Source organism: Phaenicophaeus curvirostris, chromosome 1, assembly GCF_032191515.1.
Source record: "Phaenicophaeus curvirostris isolate KB17595 chromosome 1, BPBGC_Pcur_1.0, whole genome shotgun sequence".
Taxonomy (NCBI): Eukaryota; Metazoa; Chordata; class Aves; order Cuculiformes; family Cuculidae; genus Phaenicophaeus; species Phaenicophaeus curvirostris.
In genome coordinates, this window is record NC_091392.1 from 129,499,808 (window position 1) to 129,519,061 (window position 19,254).

A 19,254-nucleotide genomic window follows, 5' to 3' on the forward strand; every position below is an offset into this window, starting at 1 on the left:
AGGAAACCCAGCCACAAAGAGGTAAATAAAGGCCTTGATATTTACTTTATTGATGTGAGATATCATGTTTTAATGTTCTAGGTTACCAAAAAAAGCTGTTATCAACACTGATTTATCTAGAGGGCTAGGTATAGTTGCACTGAAAGACTGAAAAGTGCTGGTACGTAATGAACCTAGTAAGAAAGGCATTCAGGCTCTTTAAGGTATCATTTACAATTCTGTTTGTTAGAGTTAGCACCATACGAAGAGAATGGTATAAAAGGACCAGGAGCCCCAGGTGGTGTGGCATTGAATGGCCCTGACCTGGAGCATTCTGGGCAGACCATATTCATAGAAGAGATTCTCCCTTTTGGTCATTTGAAATAATAGATAATTTACTAACAAAGGAAAAAACCTCATTTTTGCTGTCAAACAGAAATATTGTGCCCAGGAAAACTTCTTGCTGCATTCCTAAATAAAGGCAAGGCCATGCACGTGATGTAATTGTGGCTGCTGAGGGGGAGCTTCCTCCAGGCTCCTCTGGTACAACGAGCTGGCTGAGTGTGTCCTGCAGCCAAGGGCCTTGTGCCACAGGCCTGAGCTTCCTCAGGTGAACTCTGACATGGATCACTGACTCCTCAATGTACAATGGTCTTCCAGTCAGGACCTCTACAATGCTTTGTACAGGGCTAAAAGTATTTTTCCATTCAAACTCTAGGTTTTACTTCACAAATATTTTTTCTTAGTATTTTGAGAGCTAAGTATTCACTAGGAAGATTTTGGTAAACAGAAGTAGGTAATGATAATATGATTGCATCTTGTACAGATGAAAGGAGAATTATTAACCGCTGCAGCTATGGATTGGAAGATTGATCAGCAATTGATATGATTTATTCTGCATGTTTGAGAACAGGTTTATTTACTACACCTGATTATATCCAGGGACAGTCACTGAAGAACTTGTGCTATATTGGGCATTCTCCATTTATTAGTTTTGCAATATTCTTCTATCTGAGTCAATTATATTGAAACTTTTCCTCTGAAAGAAAAGACAAAATCAACCTGATCTGAATTAGGGCCATGTGATTTCTTCACAGAATTTTTTATGTAAGTAATAGTAGTGGTGCCAATTCTGTTTCTGGCCTATTGTGGCTCTGTTTGGATGTATTTACTCCCTGCAAGTGTTATAACTTTCAATGACTTTTCTCTTTTAACCAGTAAATGCTCTGTAGTAGATGTTACTTACTAGTTTAGCTTTCAAAATATGTCTTTCCAGCCTAACGCCACTGGTGAGCAGAAAACAAAGCCAACACAAAACAGTGTTCGAGCGCTGAGGGGCCTAGGCTTATCTCCAGATTTGGTGAGTCAATACATACATATTTTTATTTATAGGTCGTCTAGAAGTATCCTTGCATAAGGTATTTTCAAAGAATAACCCCTGGTCTCCTGTGGGAGACAAGAATTTTGGAAGAAATGCAAATTTATGCTGCACTGTTTCACCAGAACTGCAGGAAATCTAATTACTCAAATTCACTCTTAAGTTAACTTAATTCAGCTAACTCCTTGCACCTTGGGGTCATAGATATGTTCTTCTTCTGAAGGAATCTTTGCAGAAAAATCATTCTGCACTGCTAAAAATAATCAAGAATCTCAGTTCACTTTATGGGAAGGCCTAGGATGCTTCAGGCTTGTAACTTTCTCTCACAAATATCTTTTTATGCATGATTAAGCAGAAGCATACCTACCTTTGAAAAACAGACTTTGAAAATATTCCTGTTTGGAAATATAAACATGGGTGAATCTTCAAAGTAAGGTTTCTCCATTTCTTTCATAGAATTGTGGAAAAGTTTGGGTTGGAAGGGATCTTTAAAGGACATCTAGTCCAACACCCCTACAGTGAGCAGGAACATCTTTAAATAGATCACTTTGCTCAGAGACCTGTCCAAGCTGACCTGGAATGTTTTCAGGGATAGAGCATCTACAGCCCTGTGGACAACCTTTCACAGTGTTTCAGCACCCTCATTGTGAAAAATTTCTTCCTTACATCTAGTCTGAATCTTCCCTCTTTTAGTTTAAAACCATTACCCCTTATTCTATCACAACAGGCCCTACTAAAAAGTTTGTCCCTACTAAAAAGTTTGTCCCATTCTTTCTTGTAGGCCCCCTACTTACTTTCAAGTAATGAAAGGCAGCAGTAAGGTCTCCCTGGAGCCTTTTCTTCTCCAAGCTGAACAACCCAAACTCTCTAAGCCTGTCCTCATAGCAGAGGTATTCCATCCATCTGATAATTTTTGTGTCCCTCCTCTGGACCCGCTCAAACAGCTCCATGTCTTTTTTGTGCAGAGGGCTCCAGAGCTGGACACAGTACTCCAGGTGGGATCTCAGCAGAGCAGAGGGGCAGAATCACCTCCCTCGACCTGCTGGTCACACTTCTTTTGATGCAGCCCCAGATTGGGTTGGCCTTCTGGTTTGCGAGTCCACGTTGCTGGCCTTTCATCCACCTGTATCCCCAACTACTCCGCAGGGCTACCTATCCATTCTTGCACCACATACTTTAGTGAACCTAAAGACTGCAAGTTTCACCTCATGCCAATTGGCAAATGGTGACAAATGCTCAACTCTTTCCATTCTTTCTCCCTACTGCTATAATGATGAGAATGTGCTTATTCTCTGGATGCAGTGTTTGCATCCTGACACTTCTTGGGAGCAGAGAGGAGACATAAGTTGATTGCAGCTCCCTGTTCGGATACCTTATGATGGTGGATGAGAAGTTCAACATGAGCCAGCAATGTGCATTTGCAGTCTAGAAAGCCAACCTCATCCTGGGTTGTGTCAGAAGACGTGTGGCCAGCAGGTTAAGGGAAGTGACTTTCCCCCTCTATTCTACTTTCTTGAGGACTCAACTGGAGTACCGCATCCAGCTCTGGAGCCCTTGGCACAGGAAGGACAAAGATCTGTTAGAGTGAGTCCAGAGGAAGGCCATGAAGATGATCAGAGTGCTGGAGCACCTCCCATACAAGGACGGGCTGAGAGAGTTTGGCTTCTTTAATCTGGAGAAGAGAAGGTTCCACCAGACCTTAAAGCAGCCTTCCAGTACTACTTACTTCCAGTAAGGGGCCTACAGGAAAGCTGGAAAGGGGCTGTTTATGAGGGAGTGCAGTGGTAGGACAAGGGGGAATGTTTTTAAGCTGATAGGGGAGAGATTTAGATGAGAAATTAGGAAGAATTTTTTTCTTGTGAGGGTGGTGAGGCACTGGAACTGATTGCCCAGAGAAGTTGTGGCTGCCCCATCCCTGGAGGTGTTCAAGGCCAGGTTGGATGGGACCTTGAGCAGCCTGATCTGGTGGAAGGTGTCCTTTCCCCTGGCACGGGACTCAGAACTGGAAGATCTTTAAGGTCCCTTCCAACCCAAACCATTCTATGTTAATCTACTTGATAGGCAATCTTGATAGCACAGCTTCAAATGCCAGTACAGCACCAGTTCAAATTTATGCTTGAATCTTCCTGAGCTGCAGCTGGTGCAGCTGAAGACTTACCCTGTTTCTATGTCTGCTTCATGAACTGGAAGGGACAACTTTCCTCTTTCATGTGAAGCTTCTTGTTAAGTCAAAGCATGTTTTCCTTACTTGATTTTTGAAGTTGTTGAGCACTTTCCATTCCCATGGAAATCTCTGGGAGAAAAAGCTTCCTAGCCCTTCTCAGAAATGAAGGAGTAAGAGTAGTCACTGCTTCTGTATAGTATTTCTATCCTCAAAAAGGAAAAATGATTTTTAAGTCATGCATTAAATTTTGTGTTGTGCTTCTTTCTGATTTTTTTTTAACTCTTGCTTTTCACATTTTTCAAAAAGCAGGTTTATAAGTACAAAACCAATGGCTTTTTACATAGCATATGTGAAGGATGTGTTAAGTGTGACCTGGTAACTGTAATCAGCTTGTGGAGGGAAAGAGTTTTATTAATGCGGTGCTGCTCTATATTCCAAGCTTCAGGGCCTAAATTTCAAAATCCCTCTTGAGGTGCTAATTGCGTATGGAAAGTTGCATGTGATTTTTGAAAGCCTTTACGATAATTCCCAGTGCCAGATTCCACACTTCCCTCCCCCCTCCCCAAATGAATTTTAAAAATCCTTTTGGGGGGGGTGTGTGTGTGTGTGTATAATAAAAGGAAAACAGACTAATCTAGTCACTTTTTCACATCTTGGGTTCTTGCCTGAAGCAGTTCTGGGACTGCCAGAAGCACAATACCTTTTTTTTAGGTTGTTTTTTTTTTTTGAGTTGCTGCTGTTGACCACTGAAACATTGAGAGATTACGCTCTGAACACAGGCTCTTGGCACTGTTATAAATCTGCTTGAGCACTGCTTCAAGAAAATCTTTAGATGGTTGCTCTCTTGGGCCGGGGCCCAAGGCCAAGACAGCACATGGGAAAGCTCCTGGAACAGCAGTCAGGAGGGCTTCTTTCATGGGCTGTGCTGTCAGGCTGCCTGGTCTAAGCTTGGCTAGACCTGTTCTTAATGCCTGCTGCTTCACTGTCTGGTCCCAGGCTTCCCTGAGGTTTCATGCTGGGCCCGTCTCAGCTGTGTATGTGCAGGAGACATTCTGCTCTCCACAGGGTGTTCTAAACCCTTAATGAATATGCTATATCTTCAGATTTTACATGCTCTGTTACAGCTTTTTGAAACTGATTATATGCTTGTCAGTGCTTCCTTGTTCTATTGAATTGTTCCCCATCTACTTTGTATTATGTTTCTTTGAGTGGATCTCTGCCACTGTTACTGTAGTTGTGTATTTTCATCCTGATTCTGATGTTTTTGATTTTTGTGACTGCATTACCTTTAAATTTGTCTCAGCAAGATTGATGATAAATTTCAAAGTGACTTAATCATGTGCTCATACTATCAAGGTTTATGAATTATATCTTCAAACAGTACCCAATTTTTAAGTATAAGTTGTGCCTAATTGGATAGGATGTACAAATTGTTTCATAATTCTTTTTTGGTTATTAGAATGTGCACTAATTTTCCGTTACACTTGGTGTTGTTTTTATGTTTCTATGGTTTCTTGCAAGGGTAGGAGAGGTTAATTGGACTTCAAAATCAGTGCGGCTAAGCTACTTTCTAGCTAAGTGATCAAAGATCGGCTACAAGTTTCTGAACAAAACAGGGGTTAATGTATCAAGTATTTGCATTTGCTAGAAAGATGGGGAAAATGAATATCTTTTAAAAGGATCATCCTACTTTCTGTTATACTTTCAGGATTCAAAATAAGTTAAGGTAATAGACTGAGTAGTCAATAGGCACATTGACAGAGCAGGTTTGGATTTTGAGCTTGTTGTTGGAAGTTACATAATGCATAATCCCACCTTCCAACAAACACCAAAGCACACGCTTGTTCTATTTATTGGTAAAAATGATCAATATTTTCTAAAATTCTCAAGTTTTACATTTATCAGCAAAATAATAGCAGAATAATTGCACTAGGAAGCCCCTGCCCCCCAATTTTGAGATAGTTTTCTCATCTTCAGTCTTATTTTTGTCATGATGTGCAAACTGAGAATTACAAATAGGTGCTGAAGAGCTGAAATACTAGAAAGCATGCATGTAAGTGAAGTATTATTTCTCTAAACTTAGCTGATAAGATCACAATATTTCTTTTGATTCATCATATTGCTACTTACAGAGCTGTTAGACTTTTGAATTTTTAATATTGTAAAGAATATTTTTTAAAATTTAAAAAAAATTTTTAATATTGTAAAGGATATCAACAATAGTAGCTACAAGAAAAGAGAACGTGAGGAAGCAGTATTACAGAGAATGCTAAAGAAAGATTAATAAAATGAGCCAATGTGGGCAGGTGACTGATTTACTTCTACCTTGTTAGCACATATTTGAGAGCTATGATATATTGTAGAACTCCTCTTAAAGAGGAGTGCTGCATTTCTGAAGGAGGTCAATTTCTCCATGAACAATATTGAGGATGTTTATTGGTTAGCCTGGTAAATATTTAAGATTTTTTCTTCTGTTATGACAGATTGTCTGCAGAAGCGCAAAACCTATAGAAATGGCAGTAAAGGAAAAGATTTCCATGTTTTGCCATGTGGAACCTGAGCAGGTCAGTACTTGAAAATTCTATTTGTTATTATTTAGATGTGGGGGAAGGCATAAAAATATTTCTGTGCATTTCTGTTTTCAACTTCAGACTGTTTCAATAATATGTAACTGTTTTTACAATTTTTATCATGCTGTCATGCACACTATAACACTTTAAAAATATTGGGAGCTTCTATGTTAAATTTTATGTCAAATGGTCATTAATAATATAAATGCGTATTATGTAAAAAGTTAACAAAAGGATTAGTTATGAATGCATGGTTAACTGCTATACGTGGTTGTGGAAAATGTGCAGTTTCAAGCTATGGTTGGTTATTCTCCATAAATTAACTTGGGTGGCTCTAGTAATGGGTGAACAAAGTGTGGTTAAAGGGAGGGGTTTTGCTTATGTCCATAGATCCACGGCCGCTTGAACGCTTTTACTGTGGTAGTATGCAGTAGGCTATTCATGCCCTTTTAAAATGCTTAGAATATGTAGTTATGTATCATTTTATAATTCATGTGTGATTTTGACCTTCATAGTTTGTGATTAATTGCTATTAAAATATTAATTTTGATAAATTGAATGCTCTTTAATGTTTTTGCAAGAGAAAGCACTTTAGTCTTCAATGTAATGGATAATATTAAAGGGATAATAGATACTGACAGTTATTCCCTTATTTGAAATACATATTAGTGTAGACCTGTCTCTGCAGGTATGTAAGAAAAAGCTTTTTACTGTAAGATTCCAGGTGAGGACATAGAGGCCAGTGTGGCCATTCCTCTCCATACTCCATTTCCCCCCATCTTACTATCTGTGGAAGACAACACCCTTGAGCTAGCTTCTGGAAAATCCTTCAGAACTGTTATTGTGGTTCCTCTCCAGCTGGAGGGAGACAACTGGAAGTTCAATCAAACTGAAACGGGCTGCCCAGGGAGGTGGTTGAGTCACCTTCCCTGGAGGTGTTCGATAGGAATGGTTGGACTCGATGATCCAGTGGGTCTTTTCCAACGTAGTGATTCTATGATTCTATGAAAAATGGTTTGTGTTTTTCTGGCAGTATTGAAATGTGTGTTGGCATATATGTACTCAAATTCCACCTGCAGTTATTATGCCAGTTGAACTGGATCAAGAGTCCTATGTGTAGCTAAACCTCCCCAAGAGCTCCCTGGCAGGGTTGGAGCTGTCTTCATGACACTGTTTTTTTTCCCAAATTTCTACCTTTTAGGGTAGAAGCTCAATAGTTGTATTAGACACAGCTTTCATGAGAAGTTGAGTGTATGATCCTGGGCACAGTGCCGCACTCTTCTCGTGCTGTTCTGGCTAGATATAATGTCTATTCACAGCACTGCATTGTGTAATATAGGTGTTTCCCTGGTGTTTAGACCCAGTGAACTGAACTGGGATGCTGCTAGGTGCCATACTGTGTTGCAGCCTTATGTTTATTTCCCTTTTCATAGCTGCATTCATCAGAATTCTGCAAAGCCATACTTGAGTCCCCTGTGTGTGTTAAAAATAATGAACCACTTCTGGATTTTAGCAGACACTAGCCACATTTCTATATATTCCCTAGAATCATCCTGGATTTCTTGTAAACTGAAAGATTAGATGCATTATCAGTCTTCCAGGAGCTGTCTGCAATGCTGATAGAGAAGAAGCTACAGTTTATTTTGTGTCTAGAATGGTGATTTATGATCTTAAGGGGATCAGTCTTTTCAGTCCACCTTTCCCATTTATTTGTAGTCGTCGAATCATAGAATAGAGGTTGTAAGGAAGGTCATCTGGTCCAAGCCCTCTGCTCAAGGAGGTCCACCTACTGTCAGTTGCCTGGGACCATTATTCTGCTTTTAAATATCTCCAAGGATGGCAAATTTACAGTGTCCCTGGGCAACCCATGCCAGGGCTCGGTCACCCTCACAGTGAAAGTGTGTTTCCTGATGTTCAGAGGGAACCTCGTGTGTTTCAGTTTGTTCTCATTGCCTCTTGTCCTGTCACAGGGCACCACTGAAAAAAGCCTGGCTCCATCTTCTTTGCACCCTTCTCTTAGGTTTTTCTGTACATTGATAGGAATTTCCATCCCTACGCTGTAGCCTTCTCTTCTCCAGGCTGAACAATCCTAGCTCTCTGAAGCTTTCCTCGTAGAAGAGATGCTTTAGTCTCTTAATCATCTTCATGGCCCTTTGTGTGCCATGGACTCTTTTCAGTATGTCCATGTTTCTCTTATCCTGGAGACCATAGAACTGGACTTCAGGTGTGGCCTCGCCAGTGCTGGGTAGCGGGGAAGGATCACCTCCCTTGACCTGCTGGCAACACTTGTAATGCAGTCCAGGATACTGTTTGTTGGCTGGCGTTTGACCTGATGTCCTCCATGACACCCCAGGTCGTTTTCTGCCCAGTTGCTTTGAAGCTGGGTGGACCCCAGCATGTACTGGTGCCTAGTGTTGTTCCTCCCTGGGTGCAGGACTTTGCCTTTTCTCTTGTTGAATTTCCTGAGATTCCATCAGCCCATTTGGAGGATGGCAACACAACCCTTTGACATATCAGACACTCCTGTCACTTTAATCTGCAAGTGTGCTGAAGGTATGGTCTGCCTCGTCATCCAAATCATTAATGAAGATATTAAACAGGACTGGGCCCAGTACTGATCCCTGGGGTACTCTGCTAGTTACTGTCTGTCAACTAGACTTTGCGCTGCTGATCATCACCCTCTAGGCCTGGCTGTTGTGCCAGTTTTCCTCGCTATTCATCCTGCCCATGTATGAGCAGGTTGTCTATGAGGATCTCACAGGAGAGAGTGCTAAAAGCCTTCATGAAGGCCGGGTAGACAATATCCACTGTTCTCCACTCATCTGCCATGCCAGTCACTTCATCATAGAAGTTTGTCAAGTTGGTCAACCATGGCTTTCCCTTGGTCAGTCCATACTGACTACTCCTGATGGCTTTCTTGTCTTTTGTGAGTCTGGAAATGGTTTCCAGGACTATCATAACTAGCCCATGAAGACCACATACTATTTTGTCCACAGACTTCCTTTATGTGGATTGTTTTTGTTTAAATTTGCTTTTATCAAGTCAATCCTTCCTCCCTGCTTCATTGTAAGTACCACCAAAACAAAAGCTTCTTGCAGGATTATAACAGTCTCCATAGTCAGTACAACTGTAACCTAGAGTACATAGAGATCTAGAGATTCTTTCTTGATGTTATAACCTTAGGAAGGGTAGCTGCCAAGTTTGGAAGAACAGTTGGCTAAGCCTTTTTCCTGCTGCAGGAGATCTGTGGCTACCCCATTCTTTTTCATATTGAATGGGCACATGAAGAGGCATGGATGGGTACATATACTTGCATGATGAACAGAAGTAACTCAGGGTTAGCTAAGCAAATATCCTTTACTTCCCATGTGTATCAGAGAACACTTGTGCTCGGAATTCTGAACTCTGTGGTCTCACATAAGCCATGTGCAATGAACTTAACTGCCAACAGTTTTGATGTGGTTTGTAAATGTATTCTTAACTAAATGGCCCTTAACCTTATTGACTAACAAAATTCTTTAGGAGACTTTATCACAACCTATTTTGATATTTTTTTTAGGTTCCATTTGTGTTCTTTCTTTTCTAATTAATATTCTTCAAGTTTGTGAGAGATGGAGAAAGAAGTGCTAGTAAGCATGACTGCTTGTGGGGCAAATGTTTGTATTAAAACTGAGGCATTGATTTTTTGTGTGATGGTGCAACAAAGAACTAAAACACATTTTTAACTTTGGGGTAACTTTTTCCATGTAGATTTAGTGGAACCTTAAATATTGTCTCTAATGCCATGCTCATTAAAAAGAGAAGTATGTAAAAACTAGAATGTATATAGAATTCAAAACATATGTAGTATACAAAATACAGAATGTATGCTTTCTATGAAAAATATTTGGATAGATCTTTTACGTTCTGCTTTTGTTTGTTAGGTGATATTTATCCATGATGTTTCTTCCACTTATCGAGTACCAATCCTGCTGGAGGAGCAAGGCATCATTAAGTATTTTAAGCAGAGGTTAAATTTACCTATTGATGACCAGCCAAGTGATCTTCTAATGAAATGGAAGAAAATGGCTGACAGGTATTCTAACTCCTGCTGCTTTTTCTGGAAGTGTTTTAATTCAAGTCACGTTTTTAGCTGCTGTGAAGTCACCAGGCTGGACTGAGGTCAGTAGCATGCTGCTGATCAACATCTGTGGATGGCCTGGATTTAAAAACATTTTCAGTTTTGAGATTTAAGAGGATGTTTTGTGAAGTTAAAGAAAAAGCAAACACTGTTAAAATGTTTTCTTTGTGAAAATTGATGTAATAACCAAAAACCTTGTTTTTGTCAGGTACGAAAGGTTGCTGAAGGTGTGTTCCATAGCTCTTGTTGGCAAGTACACAAAACTAAGTGATTGCTATGCATCTGTTTTCAAGGCTCTGGAACACTCTGCGCTGGCAATTAATCACAAACTGGATTTAATGGTGAGGATTTTTCTGGATTTTGCTTTCAGGAATACTTTGAATGTACTCTGCTAGTTCCCATCATGTGAGGATGTTTTAATTCATGTGGAAATTAGAAAATGAATCATGCAGATAAATGCAGACTGGCTAAGCATGATTCATTTTTTTAAAGAAGTGTTCACAGATTGTTTTATCTGGAACTAAACTTATCTGAAAGGAACACTGCAATTAGCCTAAACTGGATCTGATGAAAAAGCAGATTTTACCTGCAATTTTGTATTTACTATCAAAGGTAGGTTTCACTTGTCCTCATGAATGAGTTAATTTAGAGGTAGGAGAAAACAGACTGGAAAGCAGTTTAGTTCCTTTTTACGATCTTGTGCTAGAAGCTGTAGCTTTTCATTTCAGTTAATATTCTGAGAGCCGTCCATTTTATCTTCAGCAGGATTCTAATGATATTGGAATTGGGCCATAAACTTAGTTTCTCCAAGACAGTAGTTCCTTGAATAAAGGACTATTTGAGGATCTGATTTATTTTATTTTAGTGAGAATAGAAAGTCAGACTACACAGGGAAAAACTGTTACCAGCTTTCTCACGGGTGGAACTATCAGTTACCATTGCTGAGTTTTTTTGCAAGAGGTGGCAACTGTGGGGCAGAGATTTAGTGTGGAAGTGTGTATCATTATCACTTAATGGGTACAGAGGACATTTTAGCAAATTGCAGTAGCAAAGCAATAATAAATGGTTGCAAAGTATCAGCAATGACATGCTGCCCTAGAGTGATTCATTAAATGATATAAATTGATCTAAGTGGACAGTTGCAAGCCGTACTGTACTTAGTAGCTTTTGGTCTCTGTCTGTCTCTGATTGAAGCAAGTTATTGTGTTTATGCACTTTGGTAACTGCTGAAAACTGCCAAACTCTGTGACCCTTGTTGATCATTCCCTTTTTTGTGATTAAAAAAAATAGAAGATATTAAAGTGAAAGTTTTAATGTCTTGAAAGCTATGCCTGGTTTGCTTTGATAATGCTTGTGCAAGGAAAGTAGGCTGTTTCTACTCAGCTCTAGAAAGTCTCTCACTGGGACTAACCACTTTTTGATGAGGAAGGTGATTAATATCGAGGATGGCTTAACAGGTCACTAAAGGCAGCAGGCCAGACATAGCCACCATTCTGTTTTCTGAGTCCATCCACCTCAGAAAGAAGCAACGGGAGTACCTGGAACAACCAGGGATGCGTGTGTAATTGAAGTGAAGCACAGAGGAATGAATACATGGAAGTTCTGTTTACAGTGATATTTCCAATATCTTTTGGGAGAAGAGTTTGATTTCCCTAAACCACGAACACACACGCACACACACACATGCGTGCACACACTCGCACACGCACACACGCACACATGTACAGTGTGCTTAAGAAGGCATTTCTCATAACAGAAACCTGGTAGCATACTCCTCTTTGCATGATAACACAGGTCACCAGGAACGTATCACCTCAGATATTTTCTTTTCAGTCACTTTATGGAGAAGGTGACTGTTGCTGTACCAAGATCACCAATTATGTTTTGTAACCTTCCATCACTGCTTGGTTCTGGTAGACTGTTAGTCAGATGGTGAAGTAGTCACAGCAGCTTGTGATGTGTAGAACGTACTTTTCACTGTGGCTTGCACCATCTGGGCTCCAAAATCCCCCTGTTGTTTTCTCACAGCATCATTCTGCTGCTTGTCAGGCACATCAGCCAGCTGCAAATCCATCATCTTTTGTCTCTTATTATTGATTTCATCCCAGAACCTTTTCAAGTAGGGGAGTCACTTGCAGAGATGCACAAACAAAACTGAACTATTTTTTCTGTAGTGCTTCTTTACTGAAAGAAGTGGGTTGATTTATTCTCTGAGGATATGAAAGAGGCTATTTCAATTAAGAGAAAAAGGAAAAAAAGCAGGGATGGCTTGTCTTAGTGTCCTACTCTTGTCCTCTTTAAGGTATGCTGAATGTTGAATACTATAGAGACAGAGAACTGGCTGCTACCTATCATGTAAAACAGCTAGAGAACTACTCAACAAAATAACTTCATGTATAATAAGGAGGAAATATTTTTCTGTATACAAAGGAACTTATGCATAGTGTTCACTAGTACGTATCTCTGAAATTATAAGGACTAAGCAGAATTCAAGTAAACTTTGTTTATGTGATTAAGAAGCGATCTGGTAGGTATTGTGGAAAACCAGAAATAAACCCCCTAACAACTCCTAGAAACTCAGCTTAGGGAAGAAATAGCTTATTTTTTTGAGTCTTAAGCTGTCTCTTTTCCTTTGAAGGGAAAGGGGTGGAGTCATCATGGAGGAATAAAATAAAATAAATATATTTGTAGGAAGTAGACAAGCTTTCCTCCATAGTATATTTTTTTCCATGATCTATGGACACATATAGCTGGGTAGTACTTAGACTAGTTGGACATACACAAGTCCATGGGACCAGATTGCTAGTCTGATATCCAGTCCCAGAGTGCTGAGGGAGCTGGCTTATGTCATTATGAAGCCTCTCTCCTGTCAGCTATGAAGGATCATGGCATCTGGGAGAAGTTCTTGATGACTACAGAAGGGCAAATGTCACACCAGTCTTCAAAAAAGGCAAAAAGTAGGATCTGTGGAAGTGGCAGGTGGTGAGCCTCACCTCATTCCATTGTGCGGCGAATACTCCATAAAGTTGTTTTTGTATGCACGAAAAACAAGAAAGTGGAAACAGCCAGAATTAATCCCTGGAGATTTTCAGATCCTGACTGGATCCCTGAGCAACCTGCTCTAATTTGACCTCCTTTGAGCAGGGGGTTGGGCTACAGACCTCCCAAGGTCCCTTCTGACTTTAATGATCCTGTCCTTCTAAATAGTGATTTATAGTGGCAACTGCACAGTGGGAAATTGTTATGATATGTAAAATAACTTTGCTTTTAGCAAAAAAGTGAGAGGTGCCAGATCTGCAAACTCATGGTTAGCTTTGTGTGCCACTAGTCTTGAATTTGGTGGAACTTTTTGCTTAACGAGCATGTGAATGCTGGAACTAACTCCAATGCAGTGCTGAAATGCTGACAGACAAGGGCTCCTGCTGTACTTACCTGCATGTGCTAACCTTCTTTTTAGTGATTTGTCAAAAGATTCTCCGTATAATCCTGTGTTCAGAAGGAACTGCTTAATATTATATGTGGCATCCAACTCATAGCCCAGCATCCATGTATCTAAATAATGAAATGTTGATGCTGCTTGAAGTGATAAATGTGCTAGCTCGGTATGTTCAGCAGGGAACCACAATTAATTCCAACTGTAATTAGTTTCTCTTCCCACCCTTGCAGCATGAAAAGTGTGTTCTTAGTTTATCCTGTAGTACTAGTATAGAATAACAACATTCATAAGTAGTCATTTTTCTGTTTATTTTTGATGCCTCCTGGAGTGTGTTTGCTTTAGCGGTACCTCAGGAGTCATCCTTACTAATGACAATAGAGATTCTAATGCAGTATTTCTAGTAGGACATAGATAATGAGTCTGCCTCCCTCCTGATGCTTTCATGACAGTGCCCAGGAATGCCTTTCTCACAAGCAGTGCAGGTTTATCCAGTCTTGGGATAAGATTAGATAAACTGTGGCATCCAAAAGCTAGGAAAGTGAACACCTTGGCTACATCTTATTTGGATGTCAGGATAAGGTCAGCACCGCACCTTGGTTGATGTCCTCATTTCCATGGGAAGAAAACCTGGATACACAGTTATGAAGCAGTCTAGCCAGTCTGCTTTCTTAGAGGGTAGCAAAATGAGGACTGGAGGCAGGCAGAACTTTGGAGCTACGTGCAAAGAAGGGGATGTAGATTGTTGCAACTTGAGCAAATACTGAGTTTTCAGAGCAAATAATGGATCTTCAGTGAAGTTGTTACAGGTTTATTGGGACATTCACTTGAAACACTAGTAGTTTGTCTTAATACTATTAAAAAAGTTGGTTATATAGTATATGCTGCTCTTTCTGTGGAAGAAATGACTATTTTTTTGCATATTTTTCTTTATTAGTACATAGATTCAACAGAACTTGAACGTTCTACAGAAGTGGAGAACTCAGTGAAATATCACCAGGCATGGCACAAACTGTGCAAAGCAGAGTAAGTGACATTGGGTATTCTGTATCCCAAATGCAGATTGTTATATTTATTTCATGTGACGAAAAATGCTTCAGTGAATCATTTCTCATTACCCACAGAAAGGGATAGGTGTGTGAAGTTGGTGGCAAGCTTCGAATATACCAAATTATAATATCAACCTATATCCTCAAACTCTGCTTTAATTTCTTTGTCCAAATTGCAGTTTTGTTTGTTTTTTTAATTTTCTTTGCTAGTTAGACTTCCTTTACAGTGCAGGTCAGTTGTCAAAGTGTTTTTTTTGTTAACATGCATCATAGTGAAAGGTAGTCAGATAAAAGCTTAATAAATGCTTGTGAGACTGCAAACCTTTTTGTTAAGTCATTGCTGGGGTTTCGGTTTGTATTTATAAAGGGATGTTGTTTGTTGCCAAGATGCATTAATTTCTTCATGCATTAATTACTTAGTAGGTAATAAAGTTTTGGTGTTAAGATCCCACAGTAGTGAAAATATAGGCAGTTTATTTAATCAATATGTATTTAAGCAGTGAGAATTTTACTGTGAAGCCTGAGGTTGTTCAGATGGGACTTGCAGTCGGTAGATGAGACAGATCTAAATCTAGAGTTAAATTCTGCGTATTGTGAATCGTCATACAAAACATGCCTTTTGTGCATTGTGCTTGCTTTGTTCTAACCTCAAAAGTCTGTCTTCAATTTATATGGACTTCCTTTGCTGGCTTGATTGTACTTGTTGGTTGGTTTATATATGGCTGTCATTACAGTGGCATCCTGGTCCCAGGAGGGTTTGGCATTAGGGGGACAGAAGGCAAACTCCAAGCTATCTCCTGGGCAAGAACGAAGAAAAAACCTTTTCTCGGTAAGATCATTGGAGTCAGAAATTATTGTGTGAAGGAGGTGTATAGCAAGCTTATTGATTTGATTAACAAAACATAACCCAACAAAAACTCACTAGGGGAGGATCCTATCTTAGGGGGATACATGTGCAGTTGTGGATATTTGCCATGTAAATAATGCCCAGGGTCATAGTTGTGTACTACAGTATAAGGAAGGAGGAAAGAGACTATCCTTGCTCCAAAAAGCTTTATTTGCTATATTCACATTTTATGTGGAGAGTCTTTTCTTCTCACTGTACTTAAATCAACATCATTATACATATTAATCAATGTGCAGAAAATGTAGGTGTCTTTGGACACATTTGCTATATTAAATACATCTCGTTGATTTTAGTGTATTTTATTATGGTACAGTCTAAAGATGCCATATAGCCTATAAATTAAGAGCTGTTCATGTAAATGCATCTGAAGCTTTGACTTCTACTCTACATTTCTTTCAGTTCTATAACAAAGTGGCTACTTGGACTAGTTTACAAAGCAAAATTTGAATTGAGACATACCCAGGCTTTCAAATTCTGTTTGTTTTTACAGTAATGATTGATAAAGTAGATGGGGGGGGAAAGTATTTTTAAAGGGCTTAAAGCACATAGTTATGTCACGTGTTCACAGTATGCCAAGTTTGGAGTTTTGCATTGAACAGCCATTCGTGTTTTGACTTTTAGTAAACGTATGTATATACATTGGGTACCAATATTTCAAAGCAGTAAAGTTTAAGACAGAATAGCAAGTACTTTGCTGGTCCTGTTAAATTCTGGGGTTTTTGTTTTCTCTTCTAGGAGTTTGCCTGGGAATGCAATTAGCAGTTGTGGAATTTGCAAGAAACTGTTTGAATTGGAAAGGTGAGCTGAGCTCAGTATGCTAGTGTGAATGTGATTTGCTTTGAAGAAATTTTATTCAATATGTGAAATGTGTATCTATTATTAGATCTATTGTATAGATCCTAAGATTATTCAGTACTTACATAAAAATTATTATGTTGCGAGAGCTAGGCATTGTTTTTTAACAGGGGAGTAGGAACTTCTATTGTGCAAATTACTTGAAACTTACTTCTTGATCTAAGGATCGTATAAGAAAGCATGCTTACAGTTGGCATCTGTAATCTCTTTCTGGAGTATGCAGGTGGTGAGGAGAGGTTTTCTCACTTGCTTTCATTAGTTGGAGTAGCCAATCCATAGCCATTGCAGTAGTCATATGAAAAGTTTTAGCTCACTAGTGAATTTCTGCCATTATGAGCTGAGAGAGAAAAGTTTTGTGAAGTTGGAAATGGAGTGAGTGTGGTGAGGCAGTGGAACAGGTTGCCCAGGGAAGCTGTGGTTGCCCCATACCTTGAGGTGTTCAAAGCCAGGTTGGATGGGGCTTTGAGCCAACTGATCTAATGGTATGTGTCCCTGCCTGTGGCAGGGGGGTTTGAACCACTTGATCTTTAAGGTGCCTTCCAACCCAAACCATGCTATGGTTCTATTCTGTGATTCTATGAGCGTGTGTGACTGAGGTCATGTGCTTCCTGTGGTTCCTTTGAAAGTGGTGCAATATTGTCTTTCAACGTGCAAGATTGTAGCTGAAATGCAGGAAAGCCCTGAAATGCCACAGAACTGTTATGATGAGTCTGTAGAGCAGGTAGAACAATGGAAATTGACTGTGTTTGTCTTGAACTTTTGTTTCAGATGCAAATTCAACAGAATTTGACCCAGATACAAAAAACCCTGTTGTAAGTACTGCTATTTTTTTTCCTGAATATGCTTTGTGAACATACATCTTTTGTTAAAACGGAAGTTAATTCTGTGTAAGTTAAGATCTACCTATATTTTTACATGATAGGACATGAAGAAGCGTCCACTATTCCTATTCATTTTTTTTTTAAAGATATTTTCTTTTGATAGCCCCCTGCCTTCACCTGCTTACTTCTGTGATTTGCCTTTGCTTTATTTTTGTAATTTTTCAAATAGTTTCCTTGGCTGTAGACCGATGCTGGGAGTGGGCAATAATACTTACGTTGGCTTTACTAGAGAATAAAATAAAAAAGGAAGGTGGAAAGTGTAGCACAGTGCTATTAAAATATAAATTTATATAAAAAGATAAAGATAATGTAGAAAGCTGTTGAAAAATTCTTGTCTTTCTTTTGTATAGATAGTATAAAAAAACACTACATCCCTCCTCTCCCATGCATCTTACAGTCCTCCTTTTGAGGAAAACGTCACTGCTGTAGATATGACAGATTTCTCTGTATCATATGCCAATGGTAGTATTTTAGAGTGGAGTTCTTCCAGGTGTCTCCTAGTTCAGGAGAGTGTGGTATGACATTGTTGTAGTAGTAAAACTTAAAAATGAGTCAATGAAAGAAGATTTTTTAAAAAATGAAAAAGAGCAGAAAACGACATGTGAAAAATAAGTTAGTATCATGGTGTAGGATGTAAACATCTGTTCTAGCAGAAATTGAGCGGGTTGCTCATAGTCACCTATCGTTTCTATATCATTTCCTTCAAAAGATTTTGTTGGGATTTGTAAGTAAAATATATATATTTTTTAACATCTGCTTACTCTGCAGCATTCAAATAGGAGGTTTTTAAACCATTTGACCAGTTTGTCAATGTTGTTTATGTGCATAGGAGAGATAATCTAGTTAAGCTTTTGAAGGTAAGTCGCACACCTTCAGAGTTTCAATGTGTGACTTGCTGCTAAAATTTGGTGGCTTTTGGAAATGTCCCTCTGGTGAACAAAGGTAAACTTGGCAATTGGCATCAAACTTGTGGGTTTCCATCATAAGAAGTCTCTTCATTCACCCTTCCTTAGTGTATGCAGAGATGTACTCGTTCTCTGGAGGGGTCAATTTCATGATAGCAACATGTTGCAAAATGTGGAAGATGTTGAAAGCTGGCTGTAACATTTTCGGGAAGCAAAAGAAATAGTACAAAAGACTGATTTGGTGGCATCTTTGTTTCCAGGGCTTTTTAGTGCCAGTTTTATTTAACTTCTTATGACTGCGTTTCAGGTAGTTGCATCAGGAGGGGGTGAGACCCCTTGGAACTGCTGTTTTCTCTCAATTGTTCTAAGGGTTGTTCACAGTTCCTGGCTCTGATACAGAACTCCATATTTAGCCAAAGTGAGGAACACAGATGCTTGTCTGCTGCAGCCCTGCTGGCAGTTTCTTCTATTACAGAAATCGAGGGGTGTACTAGTACATTATATCTAGGACAAAATTTTATTCCATGAGTAACTAACTGAGTCATTTGCAGTTTGCATTCAAGGACAAGTAAGGTGTATATGTTAGAATCTTGTGCACATAAAATTAATAAAATAATGGAGTGAATTTATGTGTCATAGAAGATTAATATAGTGTTTACAACTGAAGCAGTATGCTTGCAGTGCTTATAATGGATATTCTTATATTCTGAGCTACGTTACGGTTCTGATATTGGTTATTACCAGCCATATTTCAGCCTCTTAATCTGATCTTTGACATCTCAGTTCTGTGTGAGGAACAGATATAAATAATTCCAAAGGGAAAGTTTGCATTATCAATAATTATAACTACTAAATAATCTGTCTTGATGTCCATCTTGTGCTAAAAACTGTTTAGAAATTCTATATACTAACAAATCAATAAAAACTATTGGAAGAGAAGCCGATTAATGAAGCTTGTGAACTACCAAACTGATTCAGACATTTTATTATTCAAAAAAGTTAATTAGAAACAC

General features: G+C 39.1%; 1 protein-coding gene across 2 annotated transcripts in view; it reads left to right on the forward strand.

Moving 5' to 3' along the window:
• The window catches only part of CTPS2 (CTP synthase 2), a 72,863-nt gene that overhangs the window by 7,432 nt on the left and 46,177 nt on the right, over window positions 1–19,254 (forward strand). For both annotated transcript variants that reach the window (XM_069874711.1, XM_069874702.1), the window contains exons 6-13: window positions 1,256–1,339; window positions 6,005–6,085; window positions 10,015–10,166; window positions 10,420–10,552; window positions 14,582–14,670; window positions 15,428–15,522; window positions 16,336–16,398; window positions 17,224–17,267. In XM_069874711.1, coding sequence (XP_069730812.1) covers window positions 1,256–1,339; window positions 6,005–6,085; window positions 10,015–10,166; window positions 10,420–10,552; window positions 14,582–14,670; window positions 15,428–15,522; window positions 16,336–16,398; window positions 17,224–17,267 — 741 coding nt within the window. The remainder of the gene's footprint in view (window positions 1–1,255; window positions 1,340–6,004; window positions 6,086–10,014; window positions 10,167–10,419; window positions 10,553–14,581; window positions 14,671–15,427; window positions 15,523–16,335; window positions 16,399–17,223; window positions 17,268–19,254) is intronic.